Source organism: Notolepis coatsorum (assembly GCF_963971535.1).
Source record: "Notolepis coatsorum genome assembly, chromosome: 3".
Classification (NCBI taxonomy): domain Eukaryota; kingdom Metazoa; phylum Chordata; class Actinopteri; order Aulopiformes; family Paralepididae; genus Notolepis; species Notolepis coatsorum.
This window is the reverse complement of record NC_140167.1, coordinates 115458716-115480317: the sequence shown is the minus strand read 5'-3', so window position 1 is coordinate 115480317 and position 21602 is coordinate 115458716. Positions and strand designations below refer to the sequence as shown.

Genomic DNA, 21602 nt, shown 5'->3' with positions numbered 1-21602 from the left:
GACAGAGAGACAGACAGACAGACAGACAGACAGACAGACAGACAGACAGACAGACAGACAGACAGACAGACAGACAGACAGACAGACAGACAGACAGGCAGGGAGGGAGGGAGGGAGGGAGGGAGGGAGGGAGGGGAGGGAGGGAGGGAGGGCAGGCAGGCAGGCAGGCAGGCAGGCAGGCAGGCAGGCAGGGAGGGAGGGAGGGAGGGAGGGAGGAGGGAGGGAGGGAGGGAGGGAGGGAGGCAGGGAGGGAGGGAGGCAGGCAGGCAGGGAGAAAAAAAGACATGCAGGCAGACAGATAGGCAGGCAGGGAGACAGAAAGACAGACAGACAGTAGGGGAGAAGGATTTAGATAGAGACAAAGAGATAGAGAAAGGAAGTAAGGGGAAAAAATAGAGATAAATAAAAAGACAGAGGGAGAGAGGTTCTGCTTGGCAGGTAATGGTTGAGAACACGTTGTTAACCTGGCACATGCTGGTGAGGTGAACTCTTCACACTCCCGACTGCTGCTTCCAACCTGTTCCTCCTGTTGTTGTCATAACATCTCATCATTACGGATCCAGTGTTAGCCAGGCTCAGCTGAGATACAACTTGCATACGGAAACAGCTGAGACAAGTGACTTTACCGGCACTATATAAAGTCATCAGGATGCTAGATTTATTTTTAATTGTTGAGGGAGGCACTACATCACCGCCACCCACTGAAAATGGTTTGCCTGTTGTGGCGATGAATCACTCACATAATCTACAGTAAGACCAGAAAATACATTATGGTTGACAGAACCTCTGCATCAAACCAATCCATCAAGGCTGGTCGTGGTGTGCCCTGAACTATTACCCCTTCCAACTATCTGCACAGTTTAAACGTTTTTCCTCTCTATCCCTCCCTCTCTGTCTCTCTGTCTCTGACACTATACTTCAAACAGCTTTCCAGAGGGTATAGCCCGCATAGCATAGTGACTGTGTGTCCCCTTAAAAGGCAAAGACTTCTGGAATTCAGGGGGGTTAGCGGCCCGGGGGGGGGGGGGCTTGTCAGGAGGAATCGGTCAAAAGCATTCAGCGGAAGTCACTATGGTCAAAGTAGCACAATAGCACCCGAACCAGGGCTTACACCCTGCCAACCCAGACGGTTCACATGAGACTGAAATTTGCCAAGCAGAAACCCAATGCCCTCCTTGACACTTACACCATAATCCCCATGGTGGTGCCTTCACAATGTACACAATGTAGTTTGTATTTGCCATGTGCTATTGTCCAGTTCTGGGATAAGCCCCAGGGTAGGGTTTAGGAGTTCCCAGCTCTCCGCATGCTCTCCCCACTCGTTTACTTCATCGCGTCACCTACCACTTCTTTAGATAGGCAAATGAAACTTGGGTCTCCTCCTTTGTTATTGGCTGCAGCCACGTCTCCCTGAGTGGATGGGAGGGGCCTCAGACCGGCTCAACCAGATTTCCTAAAGAAGTGGAGCTTCCCCCCCCCGTCTGTCAGTGTAACAGTCTTCACAAAACAGTTAGGTGAACCATTTAGCCTGTTCACAGAACACACACACACACCTGTTCGCGGAATCTGATGAGCATCAGCTATGCGTGGAGAAGAGACCCGGAGGTGATGGCTCTATGAAGGGATGTGAAACCTGATGAGAGCAACAGTCCCCATGCGCTGGAACAGGGGGGGCCGTCACATTCCTGGATGCATGATCTCTGACTACCCTCTCTGCCCCATGGACCCACTGACGACGACAAGGTAAACACTATGATAACTCTGAGCTGCGGAGGATGAAAGTTACTTTTCTTTTCTTCTTTTTTTGTACATTTTCTTATTACACATACATGACAGACTGTGTTACTCCAGATCCTTGCCGATATCGATATTGATTGATTGATTGAAAACTTTATTAACAGATTGCAGAATGGGTACAGTACAGTACAGCTCAATACATACAATTGTTAAGGGGATGCAGACCAGAGAAAGACTTTCGTCTTGTTTACATCAGGGTCCCCCATTTTCAATTCATTGTAACATAATTTATATGACATACATGACATACAGATAGACAGAACTGCTACATCTATACATTTATGACATATCAGATGAGCAAATACAGTACTGTTTGTGATACAAAAAGAGTCCAGAAAAAAAAAGTATATACATTTGACGTAGAAACTGTACATTGGATTGGGTAGGGGGGGGTTGGGGGGGGGACTGTACATTGGAGGTGGTTGGGTGGGGGGGGGGGGGGGGGGGGGGTTGGGTAGGAGTGGGGGGGGTTGGGTAGGAGGGGTGGGTGGGCGACACTGTACAACTGTACAAACAAAACTTTCTCCCGAGTTTTCAGGCTAAACACGAGAACACGTCGTACTCGTCGTAATCAGTCAAGCTATTTTTGAATCAGCTCTCCAGGCATGGAGAGAGAGAGAGAGAGAGAGAGAGAGAGAGAGAGAGAGAGAGAGAGAGAGAGAGAGAGCGGGACAGGAAGAGAGGGTGCTAGAACACCCACCAGGTCCGCGAGCTCAGTGTTGCTGTGATTCAGCCCAGAGAACAATGGCCACTCTTATATTCATAAACCCTACCTCACTTGGCGGAGATTGTAATGGCTGCACCATTTAAGCACTCACATGCGTGCACACACACACACAAATACTGTAAGCACACACACACACTCAGACAGAAATACACACATGCGCACGTATGCACACACACACACACAAAATAGGGTCTTTCCTGTTTGAAATCCATCTGGTAATGGGATAGTCTGCGATTTGTGGTGATTTCACAGCAGCCAAACCTTCTCTTTTGCCCACCCTGGCATGTACTACTTCCACAAGCCCACAATCCTGACATTGCACTGTGTGTGAGACCAGGAGGCAGGCATTTGAGAAATTCCAATTCAATATTACATTGCTTCAATCATCACCGTTCAGTTTTCTGAAGCTGCTTTGACAGTGAAATATGTTCAATATTAGGAGTTGTCTAGAAATATCCCCATTGTTATTCAAAACCTGCTTTCTTCATCAACAACAGTCAGATCTGTCAGTGAGTGCGTATGCAGATCTGTCAGTGTGTGTGTGTGTGTGTGTGTGTGTGTGTGTGTGTGTGTGTGTGTGTGTGTGTGTGTGTGTGTGTGTGTGTGTGTGTGTGTGTGTGTGTGTGTGTGTGTGTGTGTGTGTGTGTGTGTGTGTGTGTGTGTGTGTGTGTGTGTGTGTGTGTGTGTGTGTATAAACAGGATCCTTTCCCCTGGCATTGTCATTGAGGTAGAGATGAGAACAAAAGGAAATACCTGACTGCTGAAATACAAACAACACACAGTTCTCTCAGGAAAATGAGCCAATTTGGACTGATGTCACAGATAAACCTTCATCCTATTCATCTCATCATACTCCTTTTTTCTCCTTTTTTACATAGCTAAAAATACATTAAATGTTTTAGTGGAGCGGGGATATGCCTCATAAATTATGCCCGCAGTCATTAGATGAGATTCTAATGTAAACAAACTGTGATTCTGTATCTGCACGTGCTACAGGGTGAGAGAGGCTCCAGTCGACCTTCATAGAAACCTTGTGTCCTGATGCGCAAGCTCCACGAGAGGGCTTCGTATCAACCATGCCAAGTGGAGAGTGAGCTCCACCGAGAGGCCTTTGTATCAACCATATATGCCAAGTGGAGAGTGAGCTCCACCGAGAGGCCTTTGTATCAACCATATATGCCAAGTGGAGAGTGAGCTCCACCGAGAGGCCTTTGTATCAACCATGCCAAGTGGAGAGTGAGCTCCACCGAGAGGCCTTTGTATCAACCATGCCAAGTGGAGAGTGAGCTCCACCGAGAGGCCTTTGTATCAACCATGCCAAGTGGAGAGTGAGCTCCACCGAGAGGCCTTTGTATCAACCATGCCAAGTGGAGAGTGAGCTCCACCGAGAGGCCTTTGTATCAACCATGCCAAGTGGAGAGTGAGCTCCACCGAGAGGCCTTTGTATCAACCATGCCAAGTGGAGAGTGAGCTCCACCGAGAGGCCTTTGTATCAACCATGCCAAGTGGAGAGTGAGCTCCACGAAGAGGCCTTAGTGGAAACCTACTGTATGTTGTGAGGAACGAACCACACTACGAAGGCCTTCATAATAGTTGTTGTGTCCCGAGGAGGGAGCCCCACTCAGAGGGCCTTCCAACCATGAGAGACCGCTTAGAGGAGCTGCGTCAGAGGGCCCAGGAGCTCCATGAGACAGGCAGCGAAGTGGACCAGGTCCCTTTCTCAGGGGTGGGGGACCCTGATGACTCAGTGGGGGTCGGGGCCTTAACCCCAGAGGCTGTGGTGTTCGAGCAGGAGCCTATCATTGACAACTTCCTGTGTGAGGCTCAGCGCATCCGTGATGTCATCACAGAGCTGGAGACGGAAGTGAGTAATGGCACATTTAGCTTTATTTCTAAAATGGATAAATTTTCTATCTCTAGCCTAGTAAGATGATGAAAGTAAGATGATGTCTTGCATGCTTTTAAAGTCTTACCACTGTTCCATTATAAATATTTTCTTGAACAATGGTTTATGTTGATACAACAAATTGATTTGTACGGTGCCAACAAGTGGAGTTATGATCCAAATCTGTATTCAAATCACTTCCTACACATCTCTCCTCGACACTCATAAAAAAAAAATAATAACAAAAAAGTTTGGCGTCATGGTGATGCTAGAGAAAAGGTCATGGAGTCACCAAAAATGAATACGGTTCGTCCTCTAGGGGTCATGAATGTGCACCGCAAAGTTGAACAAATTTGAATGAAAGCTATTGGAGTTATGGTGGTCTGCACCAAACTATTGTTCCGGGGATATAATAATAATAAAAAAGGAGTGTGGTATCAACTCAATTTAGGACTCTACAGCTCAGGTTTAATATTGGGTCACTGGTCACAACCTTTGCCACAATGGCCTCTGCCTGAGGCTACCCTGCTGCAAAAAGTCCAAACCAGACCCTTTTCATCCAATCATCAGTCATTTGATATTGTAAAGCTTGCACTTGTGAAGCTAATGTGTATTATATACTTGTGTATTCAATATCGCAAAGGCAAGGACAAATATAAAAAGTTGATGTATATCTGTTAAAGGGGTAAAACTATGGAATAACTTTGACAAAGAAGTAAAAATGTGTAGTTCGATACATTACATAATACAGTACATCATTTTGCAAAAACAAAAAGGTTCGAAAAGTTTCATAGTTTTATATATAAAACGTATAAACATTTATTTATTTGTTTTTTATATATATATATTTTCTTGTCACGATTTTAATACAGTTATGTTATAATAAAATAGAATTAGGATAATAATGTTTTATATTTATGTATCACCTTATATTTGAATTTATTAAATGTATGTATCGAACTACACATTTTTACTTCTTTGTCAAAGTTATTCCATAGTTTTACCCCTTTAACAGATATACATCAACTTTCTATAGGCAATTATAAGCCTCGGCTTCAGCCTTCACCTTTTCACTACTGTACATTGCTTTGTAAAAGAAGACAGAAATAAAATCATTAATAAAAAATTAAATCATTCATTCATTCATTTATTCATTCATTCTATCGTAATCTCTTGTTGAGTCTACAGGTTGTGAAGTTCAGCCAGCAGCAGAAGACATTGGTAGCCACTATGCGACGTTTCAGTGTCATGAAGAAGGAGAGCAGCATAACCCGGGACATCAAGCTCCAAGCAGAGAGCCTCCACAGGCGGCTAGACACTCTGTCCAAGCAGGCCCAGAGGACTGAGGACCAGCATGGGCCCACTGCTGCCACCACACGAATCCAGCGCTCGCAACACGCAGCCCTGCACCGGAAGTTCCAAATGGTAGGAGCCATACATGTGAAGTGCTAATTCTTAGAGAGTTTACTTTCGGCTAACCATACCCTACCGCTGTATTCTCACCCTTCACTAATTATGGAGGATCATGTGGATGAATTTATGGATAAATAAGCATGTATACTTTTACACACTACAGTCCAGATAATGTGTTATCTATACCAGCAAACTACTACCAACCAAATGAGTAGAGGGTCTATTGAGAATCTGAACCAATATCTATTGACAATCTGCAGAGCCATTTTATTCAGTTTGGCCTCCTCTTCTCTTTTAAGTGTTTCTCATATTGCCTTTCTTTCTTTCTTTCTTTCTTTCTTTCTTTCTTTCTTTCTTTCTTTCTTTCTTTCTTTCTTTCTTTCTTTCTTTCTTTCTTTCTTTCTTTCTTTCTTTCTTTCTTTCTTTCTTTTTTTCTTTTTTTCTTTCTTTCTTTCTTTCTTTCTTTCTTTCTTTCTTTCTTTCTTTCTTTCTTTCTTTCTTTCTTTCTTTCTTTCTTTCTTTCTTTCTTTCTTTCTTTCTTTCTTTCTTTCTTTCTTTCTTTCTTTCTTTCTTTCTTCTTTCTTTCTTTCTTTCTTTTTTCTGCTTCACTAAATGTATCATTGTGTTCATCAGGTAATGCGGCAATATAATGAAGGCCTGCTGACTAAGCAGGAACGTTGTAGGCACTTCATCATCCGGCAGCTGGAGGTGTCAGGACGGGAGGTGACAGAGGAGGAGGTGAACGAGATGGTTGCCACAGGGAACTGGGAGGTCTTCAATGAGAACTTGCTCAATGACGCCAAGATCACGCGGTCACAGCTGTCCGAGATTGAACAGCGCCACAAGGTACTGTAGGGCTGATGGCTTACAGAATACAAAAGAACTGATGGTTGAATAGATTGAGATGTGTTCGATCGAGTGGAAAATGCCACACCTCTCTCAGCTCACAAAGATAGTTGTATGCATTTCAAGCAACTTTCTGCAGGAACTAATAGATCTACTATTTAGCGAGTAGGAGTCAGAGAATTATGTATTTTCAATTCTTAAGCAGTGCTATAAAATATATCAACAGCTGACAACCTCTGAACTACATTTACTATATTCTAGGCTCTGTTGTCCATACTGTATGAACTCTGAACTCTGTTGCCTATACTCAGTTCATACCTTTATACTGCCTTCACTGCCTACAACTGCTTTACACTGTAATCATAACTACCTACCTCAACCCATAGTCTACCGATATAACACTGTATGATAGGCATGTACAATAATACTATATATGTGCATACATTCCTGTTTATATTTGTATATCTGATATTTGTATATATAGTCCTGCTCATATACGCACTGTATATACTATATACTATACTGTCTCTATATCTGTATATATCCCATATATCCTTTTATTAGTGTACATAATAATAATGTACATACATCAGATTAGCAGATTACTCAATAGCTTCATTATATATATTCCATTAAATCACACTGTATATTGTTAATGCACTTTACTGTTACGTACCTTGCACTCTGGTTAGATGCCAACTCCTTTTCATTGTATTGTTCTTGTGCTATACGATGACAATTTTTTTTTTTAATCTAATCTAATTTAATCTAATCTACAGTAATAAATGTAAAATCAAATCGAAATCAAATCGAACTTGGGTCCGCACCAAACAACTGCATCCTTGTCCATGTGTTTGAGGTGGTAGCTGTCGAGTATTCTTGGAATAACGTGAGACCACAACTGTGAACTGATCTGGTCATTTATTTACCATCGCCATCACGTACATTAACCCCCCTGTTACCTTGAACTCCCCCTCCTACACATTCCTATTGGCCGGCACTAACCTTACTCCCTGTTCGTCATAACAATAGACCCGGCCACATAGATGGTCTAAACTAGGATAACACCACATCTCCCCTTTCTCGAGAACAAAGGGTAGACTGCCTTTGTCTCATCAAACCTTAGAGGATTATTCTGCCTCTTGTGTAGAAAGGTCTGTCCCTGTTTAACCCTGTAACACAAACAATATTATTCATAGTGCCTTATACTAGACCCATAGCATTTACATTTTACATACCATATTTACATAACATTTAATTTGTCTTATTATACAATTGTGCCTTTTTTATTTTTATTTTTTATTTTTTTTTAACAATCTCAGATCCCCTTTTCCCCCCAGTTCACAGGTCAAGCCTATTAGGTTTCACTACAGTTCTCCCAGACCAGGTTTTGAGAGTGAGAGTCCCTTTAGCTTGGGGTACCACACCCGGTGACATGAGAGCCTGCTCAGGAGTTGGCTCAGCCTGCTCAGGAGTTGGCTCTGGCGTTTGGTGCTTTAGTGGGGATCCTCTGTCCTGTTCAGATGTCTGAAGAGGTATCAGGTGCAGGCGTTACGTCTCACCACCCCCTAAGGTAGATCCACCAAGTATGACCTTGGAGTGGAGTGCTTCTGGAGCACTGTCCCAGACTCTTCAGCGTCAGTGACCCATACTTGTTCTCCTGGTGACAAGTCACTGAGAGCTTTGGCACGGTGACGTCTGTTGTAATTTTCAGCATCCGCCACGCCTCTCTTCTCCTCCTTCCGAGCGAACGCACTGCAGTCCGGCAGCGCAGGAACCAGCTGGGAGGGAATGGTCGGCACAGTGGTGCGGAGACGTCGGCCCATGAGAAGTTGAGCCGGGCTGTAACCACTCTGGAGAGGTGTGGCTCTGTAGGCGAGTAGAGCCAGATAAGGATCTCCAGCCTTTTTCAGCAGATTTTTCACTGTCTGGACTGCGCGTTCCGCTTCGCCATTACTTTGAGGAAACCTCGGGCTGCTGGTGACAATCCTGAATCCATATGTAGCTGCAAAGGATGCAAAGGCCTGTCCAGCAAACTGTGGCCCATTATCTGACATCAGGACCTCTGGAATGCCATGGCGGGCGAAGATTGAGCTGAGGTGAACGATGACGTCGGTGGACCTGGTGTGAGATAATAGTGCAATCTCAACATACCTGGAGAAGTAGTCGACAACGAGCAGGTATGTCTTGCTTCCCAAGACAAACAGATCTGCCCCCAACTTCTGCCATGGTCTTTCAGGGCGTTCAGACACCATGCAGAGTATTCTTGGAATAACGTGAGACCACAACTGTGAACTGATCTGGTCATTTATTTACCATCGCCATCACGTACGTTAACCCCCCTGTTACCTTGAACTCCCCCTCCTACACATAGCCCCAGGCCCATTCCTATTGGCCGGCACTAACCTTACTTCCTGTTCGTCATAACAATAGACCCGGCCCACATAGATAGTCTAAACTAGTCAAGTCAAGTCAAGAGTTTTATTTGTCACGGCATACGAGTATACAATGAAATGCGGGTGGTCTTGCCCGCAACGATGTGCAATACAGTGGGTACAACATATAATAGAGTCCAATACAAAAAAAATTGTGCAATAACACTAGGATAACACCACAGTAGCCATCCGCTTCCAAGTGAAATCTGAAGCGGTTAATTTGAGGTGTGAAAGCAATCGGACCAAAACCAGGAAAATACCCGAAAAGTTGTGCTTTTAATAAACTGATTGGGCAGTTCTTTGTCAAAATGTTTCCATATATTTGCAAATATGTAATCTGTTAAATTCAAAATAGCCAAATAATGTTGTGATACTGAACAAATACCTCACCTACCATGCACAAATCAGGTCACAGTAACAATAATATTTGTGCAAGCCAAAGTCCAGATAACAAGATTATATTGTTCACATATTTATAGGATTCAAAATGATGTCCAATAAAAAGCTTTAGAAAGTGAAGGATATGGCTTGTTTTAATTGGTTATGACAGAAATAAGTACTATATAATTATAGTGCTATAACACCTGTTAATGTGTTAAGTACGTAAGTAACCTTTTAAATTAAGGCAAGGTGGTGTTTAGTCCTTTAAGGCAAGGTGGTACTATGTGGTACTACAAGGTGGTACTAAGGCAGGGGAACTATGTGAGAATGCTATTCATCGACTACAGCTCGGCATTCAATACCATAGTCCCCTCCATACTCATAGCCAAGCTCAGGGACCTGGGCTTGAACTATGACCTCTGCCAGTGGGTCTTGGACTTCCTGACTGGCAGACCCCAGGTGGTGAGAGCAGGCAACTGCACCTCCTCATCCATCACCCTCAACATAGGGGCCCCCCAGGGCTGTGTTCTGAGTCCCCTCCTCTACTCCCTGTACACACACGACTGTGTGGCTCAGCGGAGTAGCAATACAATCATCAAATTTGCTGACGACACAGTGGTGGTGGGCCTGATCTCTGCCAACGACGAGAGGGCCTACCTGGAAGAGGTCAAGGTCCTGGCGGGATGGTGCCAGGAAAACAGCCTCTCCCTGAACGTCAGCAAAACAAAGGAGATGATTGTGGACTTCAGGAGGTCGGGGGTCAAGGACTACAGCCCCCTCAGCATCGACGGGGCACCGGTTGAGAGAGTCAACAGCTTTAAGTACCTCGGAGCCTACATATCCGAGGACTTGACATGGACCACACACATTGACAGTGTTGTGAAGAAGGCACGACAACGCCTCTACTTCCTCAGGCGCCTAAGGAAGTTCCAAGTCAGTCAGAAGATCCTTAAGAACTTCTACTCATGTACAATAGAGAGCATCTTGACCGGCAACATCACCTCCTGGTTTGGGAATAGCACTGCACAAGACCGAAGCAGACTACAAAGAGTGACACGTTCAGCCGAACGCACAATTGGAGGGGGGCTCCCCACCCTCCAGAACATTTACAACAAGCGTTGCAAGGGCAAGGCTAAGAGAATCATTAAAGACTCCAGTCACCCGAACAACTGCCTCTTTGAACTGCTGCGGTCAGGCAAGCGATACCGGAGTCTCAAGGCGAGCACAGAAAGACTCAGAAGAAGCTTCTATCCCCAGGCCATCAGGCTGCTAAACGAACAATGAATGAACACTACACAACAACAACCACCATAGATCCTCCCCTACACAACAACAACCACCAAACGCACATAGCACACACATCCACACGCACACACTCACTTTAAACAAACACACTGTAGCACCCACTCCACACACTTTATAGCACACACCCACTTTAAACAAACACACTGTAGCACCCACTCCCCACACTTTATATTTATTGATGAAGGATTGCATTGCAACTCGTACACCTTACTTTAAATTGTACCTAAATTGTACCTCATCCCATTTCTGCTTTGCACTATATAGTACTGTACATTAGTACACTGCATAGTATTGTATATTATATGGTAACTCAGAACATTGTACATATGTCTATACCGAACACTGTGACCTCATTTTCTTCTTCTAAACTACATGCTATACTATGTTATTTGATACTATCTTGTCTAGCACAGTCTCTGGAGCGTAACAGTAAGAAGCATTTTGTATGAAAGTATTCTGTACTTCTGTATGACAACTATTAAAGAAACTTGAAACTTGGTGTTTATGCCTTTATAACAAATCATTGTTAGAGACATTTCACATGTTGACAGCCGGGCCTGTGAGGAGAGCGGAGAGGGCCATGGCCACATTCCTTAATAAATAAAACGACGTTCTATGGGGCCTGAGCAAGGCTGAACGTACAGAGAAACAGCCGTTTCTAGGTGACAAGACAAGTAGATAACAAATTACAGAAAGACAGTGGTACTGTAGATCGCTTATTAGCTCCAGTTGAGTTTGGATAGTGAGACCGAACACATCAGGCAGACACCAGGCCTCCTCCTCCTCCTGATGGGGAGGGGGAAGGGAAGCCACGAGGAGGCGAGCTAGTGAGCTAGGCCGCAACAACCAAGAGAGAGATATCATTTATTAATTTACTTTCTGAACCTTTTAAAGACTTTCAATTAGTTTCATTCTGTATGAGACCTTTTGTTTATGCATACATAAACATGTTCTGATACAACCTGGACTTTCAACATACGTAATTTTGGATGCATAGGGGAATAGATACAGTGTTTTAGCCAGTCAGTGCCTGGGAGGACAGAATTCCACAGAACGACAGGCTAATCTGACTGCAATCTAACAAACGGCTGGTTTGTTTGTCAATTGACAATGTGAAACATAACTGAACCAATCAAATCTGTGACAAAAGTAACCATTTCTCTATAGATTCTGCCCATTTCAAACAGGTGTGAAAGCCCTTAGACATTGGTACAATTATGTAAAGAAAATTATAAAACTAAATTCGATGGTGGTCCCTGGAACAAAATATTTCATTTGAACTGAGCTTTGGGGCATCATATACCTTAATTTGTATCTATTTTACGTCTTTGACATAAAAAAAAGGTTTGGGAACCCTTGCGTTCACTCTGGCTTGTATTCTCAGCCTCTCCTTTAAAAGAGGGACAGTCCTGGGACTGCAGATGTAAATGAGTAATAGCTACATCTGGTACAATGTATGTTCTCTCATTAATTAAGATTAATGTTTTTATACACAGTCCCCGACAAAATAAACGTAAAAAAAACTAACCAAAACGGCCCCATCAACAAACACCACAGCATTCCCCAATAATACGCTTCATTCCTGTCCTCTGCCCCAGGAGCTTCTGAACCTGGAGAGCAACATGAAGGAGATGAGAGACCTGTTCATGGACATCTTCCTGCTGGTGGAGGAGCAAGGTGCCAACATCGACCACATCCAGACCAACGTGGAGAGGACCCAGGACTATGTTGACGTCTCCAATGAGAAGTTCAAGCTGGCTGTCAGATACAAGAAGAAGAACCCACTGAAGAAGCTGTGCTGCTGTTGCTGCCCCCCCTGGAGATGCTGTTTATAACACGCTCATTGATTTGGAACCGATTTATCAGTGGATAAATAATATTGATGGAATTCATGGTTGAACTTGACGATCTGGATATATATTTTTTGTATTATTTGTATCTACTTTTAATGAACATTTAACCATGCAAATTCAAGCACTAGCGACGTTTAAGATGGAATAACTATGGAATAACTGCTAACTATGGACTGGAACAGGGTCATTCAATGGCTAGATGTCACACTAGACTAACTAGAGGCACTTGATTCTTTCCAGAGGATGTGGAACTGCTTATACGGAGTGTCATTCAACAATCCTGCTTATTGGAGACCTTCACTGTCACCTGACAGAGGTCACAAACAAGGAGACACCTCTGCCAATGGCTGCAAGATCAGCAAGACTGAAACCCCACATCGTTTCTCATTGTACAACAGAACCTTCTTAATCTTCTACAGATATTTATTGAGCACTTATTTTTGTATAATTGTTATGATCTGTTGGTCTATAAATTATGCATTTAGTGGAAATTCAAATGAAGCTCGGTAGAAAGAGCTTTTGTTAAGAGCTTTACTGCCAGAAGTGACCAAGCCATTTAATTTGAGGCTCATACATATATATTTTTTTTATCTACTTTTTCTCCCCATTTTCTATTTTTCTCCCATCCCAATTTCGTATTATCCAATTCTACCCTCCCCTGTCTCGAACGTTGTTAGACCATGCCTCCCACTGGTCGGCTGCAATGTGGACGAAGCATTGCATCACGTGTCCCCTCCGGTACACGAGGAGGCAGCCGTCGCATCTTTTCACCTGCACAGCGCGATCTCTCAGCGGCGAGGAGTAACGCGTGGGAGGCTCACGCTGCCCCCGTTGCCCCTGTTGCTTCCTGATTCTGCTGTACAGGCGCACCAACCGACCTGTAGGAGTCGCTGTCCACAACGTCCGATCCCCACCCACCGGCTTTCCCACCCCCTGCCAATTGTATTAGTATGAATGACCAGCCAAGCCGGAAGCAACGCAGAGAGCTGGGCTCGAACCCAGCATATCCTGCGTTAGTGGCGAGCGCCTTGCCCACTGCGCCACTTAGCTGCCCAGGCTCATACATTTCTAAACAAAAAAAAGTAATTCCTTCATCTACAGTATTCTCCATTTCAAGATAAAGTTGAAATCCTAACTTTCAGTGAAACTATAAAATGTCACTAGCATTTCAAGCAAGATTACGAATTACGGTTTTAAAATTACTATACGACTTTCATTAACATTTTGGATTAGTCAAACAACATATGAAAAATAACATAAAACACTTAACGTTATATAAGCAATACAGCCATGTTAAATTAAAATACATCATAGACCCATATATCCTCAACTATGAAATATCTTAAATAAAAATAATACTCCCCTTACATGTTATAGGCACCTATTTCTATATTTTATATAATTCAAAAAATTATCCCAGACCTGATAAAGGTTTCCTTTAGCTATCATCAATTCAAAGGAAGCACATTCAGACATCAGCTTAACCTGGTCAGTGAATTCTGGTTGAGTCTGACTCTTCCAGTAGAATAATTCTGACTTTCCACTCAGAAGAATTCTCAAACATGTCAGCGCTAAACCAAATTGTTCTTTATATATTTCTGATGGTAACTCTGATCTATCTCCCAGTAGACAACGTTGGGGATATCAAGCCCAATTTATGAAGTACCTAGTACAATAGCGAATTATGGTATTTGTTCATTTACTTACACCTCTAATGGACCATCATGCATTTGTTACTATGCCTTCCTATGCATATTCCTTAATGTTACAATTTAGATATTTGTGCCAAATTTGTCTTAAATTGTCATACTTCTGAAACTGAGCATTTTGCAACCATATTATAAAGGGCTGAGATTGAGTGAGCAGATCCAGGTAACTCAATAAAGAATTCCACCATTATTTCCCCCCCACGCCTGGTTTGATGCCTGTGGCGCCAATTCTTAACCTCCAAAAATATCCCAGAAATGTTCACTAATCTGTTCATAAAACCCTACCCTCATTCAGGTATTACCCCCCCCCCCCTTTCCTTTTTGTTTTGATAGATGGATTATTCCAATAGAGGAATATTGGGATATCCCAAAATACTTACTCCTCTCACCAATCAGACTACCCCCCAGAATTCTGTGACATGGTGTCAATCGGTTTGAATAGGACTGTGATTTCCTTTTATATTTGTGTTCATCCAAGTTGTGAACCATAGCTGGCCCAATGCTTGGCTAGCTTAACATGCAATATTATAACATTCTACATTGGGCAAGACTAGGCCTCCTTTACTTCCTGGGTCATAAAGCTTTATAGACAAGATAGTAATTGTCACTGGTCATCATGTATGGCAAGCCGTTTTAGCTTTTATTCTAATTGTCTAGCTAGCTGGGTACCTACTTAAACTGAGGAGGAGCAACTACCATTTTAATAGTATACATTTTCCCCAAAGGGTATGATTGATTCATTGATTTCCATTTATCTAGCAGTGGAGATATTATTTAATATGTATTATATTGTCCATGTCAGCAGCACACAGTCTATTCCCAAAATACTTAATTCCTGATGGTATCTATTTTAATTAGAACTGCTTCTGGATTACACACCTTGCACACCGGCATCCAGGGTGCAAACCACGGGGGAGCTAGGGGAGCCATGGCTCCCCTAGATGAGACATCAGCTCCCCTGAAAACATGATTTGTGAATTTTTGGGGGGTCTCTAAAATACTGACAATAAATGCTATATTTGCCATGCATTTCTAATTTTTCTGTAATTTTCTGTATCATCATCATCGTGTATAATGCGTAAAATTAGGCTATTTTGATGTACAGTATGATTCATGATTCACCGTAATAGATGGCAACATGCATGCTATTCTTGCGATTACCATTCGGAGCGTGGCGGCGCTGCATATATGGCAAGATTCAAGAGGTTTATTTGTCACATACATACACAAGTATAGGCTGTGTCGAGTACAAAAAGTGTCACAGTAAAGTCCTCCCTGCGAGGCACGAGCAGCACTGCTGACCCCCCCCCCCCCCAAAATTATGAGCTCCGCCGAAGACCAAGGTATGTTCGCACACTGCCGGCATCACCTCAGACTTATGCCAATGCATTTTATGACCAGGTATCTGTGAGAACTTTTAAATTCTGTCGAGAAGAATATGGAGCTTGTGTCCAGAATTGAGGTTGGGTCTGAGGTTAGCCAAAGAATGTCATCCACATACAAGAGCAATTCTCTGTCCCCTGCCTTCACTCCTTTAAAACCTCTTAAAAGGCGCCCCAAAAAGTGTCCGTTTTTGTTTTTGAGGACTGCATACCTTTTTTGCAAACCAAAATATACTTATACTTTATACTTATAGCACATGCATGAGCCTGGTCTCGTTTGAAAAATGACATTCTGAAGTTTCTGATTCAAAATGAACTTTTAGTGCTAATGAAATAGAGTAACATAGGTATGAACTTGAGTTGTAGAAAACTTGTTACTCACGTTTTTCTGTAGTAGTTAGTAATCCAGAAGTAGTATTTCCAAAAATGGAATCCATTGGTATGGCTGAAAAAACACGCTGGGTCCATAGCCTGAAGTCTTGTGTAGTACATGTCCAAATTTAATAAAAATCCGTTCAGAAATGAGTGATTAGAAGCGGTTTTGGTAAAAAGTGAGAGAGCTCAGAAAACGATTTTCTCATAGACTTCAATGCATTCGACAGAGAATTCTCTTCCTGTTTTGGCTCGTGACTTTTCACCTAGATCCCTGATGCGCTCATTCCCACATGGGGTACCATTGGAAAGCCCATTGGTTTCAACCCTGTCCAATAATTTTCGAGATCGCCAAATGATTGACGGAGGTAGAGGCTCGAGAGTCTGGAGTGGTATTTGAAAAAAATGTAAGTCTGCCATCTACTTCGGCGCACGCCTCCAATATCGTCATGTAACTCAAGAATGGATTTTGTCACCTGAAACGGCTATCAACAGGCAACAAATAGGGCTTTAATTCGATATATATATATATTGAATTAAAAGTAGTGTTGAGACTCGATTAAACATTTTAATCGAATTAATTCGAGACTTTATAGTCAATTAATAGAAATTAATCACATTTTAATCGCATATAAATATTTGATGCGAAAAGCAACATTTTTCAATTCAAATGAATTTTGGTATACGAGTGAATCAATGAATATACATTATACATACGTTTAAGCAGCAAAATCCTGTATTAGCTACTACACAGACCAACAGATCAATGGAATTTTTGACAAAGTGCAGCAATTGTAGGAATAATACATATATATATATATATATATATATATATATATATATATATATAGCGCAAAGGACATTTTGTAAACTCAAGCACTTTCGAGGTAAAAGTAAAACGCAGTACTTTCAAGTACATTCCAGAACAGTTGACCATTGGGGAAGAAAAATCTCTTGATTGATCTAAATTACTATTTTTTTTTTATGAACAAACCAGACTAAGAAAAAGTTATTTGCGATTTATTATACTTTATACTTATAGCACATGCATGAGTCTGGTCTCCTTTGAAAGGTAACATTCTTACAAAATAAATAAAAATCATCATGCGATTACATTTTTTTAAACTTTTAATTCTTTCTGTAGTTAAAAGTCCCAGCCCTAATTAAAAGATATGCACACCCGAGCCGCTAGAGGTCGCCATAGTGCCAGTGGGCAAATTGTCCTCAAGAGGGCCCACATGTAGGCCGTTGCATGTGTAGCAGTCTGGAAAATATGGTATATTATTCAGAACTGCTGACTGTGTTTATATCCCTTTTTGTACACAAAGACATTCTAACTAGTGTCATTGATTCACACGAACAAGGACACAAACGTCCCCGGCCAAAGAGCATGTGAATACGGATCATAAATGACAGTATTGATTCATATTTTACAGTGCGTCCCCCTTGTGACTGGCAGGCGGGACCAGCAGGGGGCAGTAGCAGGCAGAGAGTGGCGGAGAGAGCTGAGAGATGATAAAGGGAGGAGCCGAGCGGAAGTCGTTCTCTTCGGCAGTGAACTTGACAACGAGAAGTCACGTCTAACGGGGGGGCTCTGGATAGCCCCGTTACTGACTTTATGCCGGAGTGCCCCGTGGAACAGTGACGGGTGATAGGAAGTACTGGCTAGTGGATACGATATCCTAGCAGTACCAGTGTTATGATATTATGAACATTAAGTGCAGAGTCAGGCACTAAGAGTCGAGTTATACCTAGTTACAGTGAGCGGTATAGGTAGCGTGCGGCTAAGGATCACAGTAGCATTGCTCGTGTTATACCTAGTTACAGTGACGGTATAGTCTGCGTGCCAGAGACGTACGGGACATCCAAGCAGTCTGCCCGGGCGTCAACAGCTGTCTGCACCGGAGAGCAGCAGCACACCTGCTCCAGGCTGCCTGCAGGACACGGGGAGTTCTTTACCACCAGCAGAGTTCGCCCAGCACCAGCTCAGCCAGCACTGCCTCTCTGCTATAGCTCCGCCTGCTAGCACCTGCGGCGCGAGTGTTCGACGCCATCTTGCCACCAGGACGGTGGTGGAGCGGCGCGGCCGCCATTTTGGTAGAGTAAACATTAGGGCTTCGGCGCCCAGGATCCTATCGTACATTACACAGTGTGTCGCAGCCTACGGGCGAAGCTGGTGTTTGCTAACCACAGTGCATAGGGGTACCCCATAAACAGTACATGCCGGCATTAGCATAGGGCTTTTGTTTTGGTAATTGTGGGCCCACACTTTGGTTTTATTTCCTTTTCTTTGAGCGTGATACAATGTGTGTGTATTAATATTTTCCCATTCAATTAACCCTTCCCTGGGGGGGGGAAGTTACAGACCTGGTGCATTATAATTAAAGCCTTTTGAGGTATTATTCTGGCCGTATAATTAAAGCCTGTTGAGGTATTATACAGGGTGAAGACCCAGACGTGGGTGATGAGTCAAACACAGTGAAGCATATTATCCCGGATAGTAACCCAGAGGTGGGTGCATAATATACGTGTTTATGAGGTATTGAGTTGAACAGCAGGGGCTATAGTAGGACTTCAGCCCAATTGGCCAGTAGTATTAAATAATTGTAACTGAACAGTACAATTAACATAAAGACTTGAATGGGGTTCTGTGTGCGTGTCCATTCCTGTGCCCTGCATTAACTCTTTTGGTGTGGGTAACGTATATATATGGTTAACCCCTTCCTACCCAACTCTCCCCTTTTCAGTGGAAGGTTTCTAGGGTCATTGAGGGAGGGTACTGCTTGTGGGGGGAACTCAGAGTATTTGATTACAATTCAGTCACGAGGTGTGGGAGGGTCTAAGGAGCGACTGGGAGGAGTGGGAGCGTGTTGGGGAGTACTGCTGACCGCCCTGCGACAGGGAAGGAAGACCAGAGTACCAGACCAGGTTGGTAAATCCCGGGCCCCATCCACTCACACTACCAGCCTCCAGTCGACGCCCCAGGCCCAAAGACGAGGGTGCAGCCAGACAGAGTTCTGCTGTGTCCAGCTACCTCCTGACTGCCAGCAACCGTTCCCACGAAGCAGGGATAATCCACCCTGCTACATTTGGCGTCACGAACAGGATCAACATCCTAACTTACTCCCTTGACCGAGACCCGTAGAGAGACCCACGATGTCAAAGAAGGAGACCCCCGCCGCGCAAGAGATGGCGGCGAAGTTTGAGCAACTGCAGGAGCAGTGTCAGACTCAGGCAGCACTGCTAAAGCAGCAAGCCGCAGCGATGAAGGAGTTGACTGACCAGGCCCTCCGCACTCAGGCGGCCCTACAGGAGCTACGAGAGGGCCAGGCCGCCGCCACCTTGATACAGAAAGGGGAGGCCTACCACGCGCAGGAGAGGGAGGCGGAGTTAGAGGACCTGCAGGCGGAGTGTCGGAGGCAGGCGGCACTACTGGCGCTGGACACCGAGGTGAAGAAAGAGGAGGCCGAACGCATGGAGGAACTGACCGCACAGGTGAAGGCCCTGACGAACAGAACCCACACACTCGCCGGTCTCCTGGACCGACAGGCGCTGGTCCTGGAAAAGACCCAAGCCGCTCTCGACCGGGACGGCCGCGAACCCCGCACCGGCCCCTCTACCGTGTACGTCCAACGGGACCGAAAGTGCAGCGAGTTCGGAGGGGGAAAAGAGAGAGGAGGGCCGCTGGTGGAGGACTGGATCCAGGACATGAAAGCGCATTTCCGGATCAGCAGAGTGCCCGGTGACGAACAGGCAGAGTTCATACAACAGCATCTAAAAGGCGAGGCTAAACGGACGGTGCGCTTCGTGCTAGAAGGGACCGCCCCGGAGCCGGACGCCGTGTTCCGAGTGCTGCAGGAGACGTACGGAGATAAGACCTCGGTCAGTGCCCGCCTGAGAGAGTTCCTCGACTGCCGACAAAGAGAGGGCGAGACCGTGAGGGAGTTTGCTTACGATCTACAAGAGCAGATGCGCCGCATACAGGGCCGAGAACCCCAACGAGTCGCGGATCCTGCCGCCCGGCTGCAGGAGCAGTTTGTGGTAGGCCTGAAGGATGGGATGCTGCGACGGGAAATGAAGAGGTCCGTAAAGGAGAACGGGGGGCGGACGTTTTTCGAATTGATGATGGCGGCGATAGACTGGTCCGAAGAGGAGATGGTCCTTCCACCCACAGGGGGTGCCGGCAGGGGCATGATACGCGGCGTCACCGTGAAGAGATGCGAGCCACCTCTGGACATAGCCGCGCTACAGGAGCGAGACACGACCCCGGGAGGCTTCGCCGGAAGCCGACGGAGGGGAGACGGGCCCTCTACCCCGCGCAGACTACCCCGCCGGAGCGAGGATGGGAGACTGATCTGCTACACCTGTCAACAGCCGGGCCATATTGGCCGCGAGTGCCCTCGCGCGAGGGGAGAACCACGCCCGACGGAAGCACCGGGCGGTGCGGTTTCTCCCCCACAAGTACAGGACGCCACCCACACAGCAGCAGGCGGGTCGTCCGACCTGGCGACCGCCAGACCATGGTCTGAGGGGGGAGGTGTGGTAGCGTGCCGTAGTATTTGTAGGATTCGATACCACTGCGGCCGCTCCGACGGAAGCGCTGGCGCCCGGCCGCGCAGCCCGATGCGGTCAGAACCGGAGGCTGTACCCGAGAGACAGAACTATTACGGAGGCTTCCGACCAAGGAGTTTCCCCCGCCCCAGGCTGGTGCGAGAACGAGAGGAGAACAAGGGGAACAGGTCGGAAAGAGGTCAAGGGGGCGAGGCCGGCCAGGACCAGGGGCCTCGTCGGCGCCGCTACCGCCACAACTTCAACTACTGCCGCAGACGCTCGCCGGCCGGTGACAAGCCGGGCCCAGAGGGCGGCGATGGAAACGTCAAGAGGCCGTCAGTGTTCACGGTTCGTCCCGAAAGAGGGGGCCCCGAAAGGACCGTGCAGAGAGATCAGAGCAAGATCTGCTCCTTCCCGGCCTCCGACCCGGAGGAGCGGACGAGAGCTCCCCGAAGGACCTTGAGGAGAGCGCGGAGCTCATCCGAAGCAGACGTGGGTGGTGCCTTCGTTTACCCTCGAAAACCGCACCCTAGGGCGTGTAACCCACCCAGGGTCCCGCGGGTCGTCGCTGAAGCAGCGCCGAATGAGGGAGGAGAGGTAGAGTTGGTCCCCTCAGGGGAGAGCGGCGAAGACGGCGGAGACCGGGGCGAGGAGGGCGCCGCGAGCGGCCCCTCAGGGGCCTCGGAGGGCGAAGCCATGGCCGAGGACCTGCCAACCGAGACGGAGGAATCTGACATGGAAGTCAACAGCGAAGGTTATGTAAGGATCTCGGCGGAAGAAGTTCGGGCTCTCTTGCTTCGGGCTGCGGGGGGTCGAGCGGGCCCCATCCGTGCTCGCCGGAGCCCCGAGAAGCGGATCAATCCGTCGGAGCACCAGTGGTCGGCGACAGGACTACGTGCTCAAGAGTGTGTGAAACTGTTAGCATAATGTGTGATTGTCGATCTAT

The 21602-nt window shown here is 45.6% G+C and overlaps 1 protein-coding gene across 1 annotated transcript; it reads left to right on the top strand.

The window, feature by feature from the left end:
- The first annotated feature begins 3899 nt into the window (after nucleotides 1–3899).
- stx19 (syntaxin 19) lies at nucleotides 3900–15374 on the top strand. Its single transcript, XM_084309534.1, has 4 exons — nucleotides 3900–4388; nucleotides 5598–5834; nucleotides 6456–6668; nucleotides 12388–15374. The coding sequence occupies exons 1-4, from the start codon at nucleotides 4164–4166 to the stop codon at nucleotides 12622–12624; spliced, it is 912 nt and encodes a 303-aa protein (XP_084165660.1). The 5' UTR covers nucleotides 3900–4163; the 3' UTR covers nucleotides 12625–15374.
- The last annotated feature ends 6228 nt before the right edge of the window (nucleotides 15375–21602 follow it).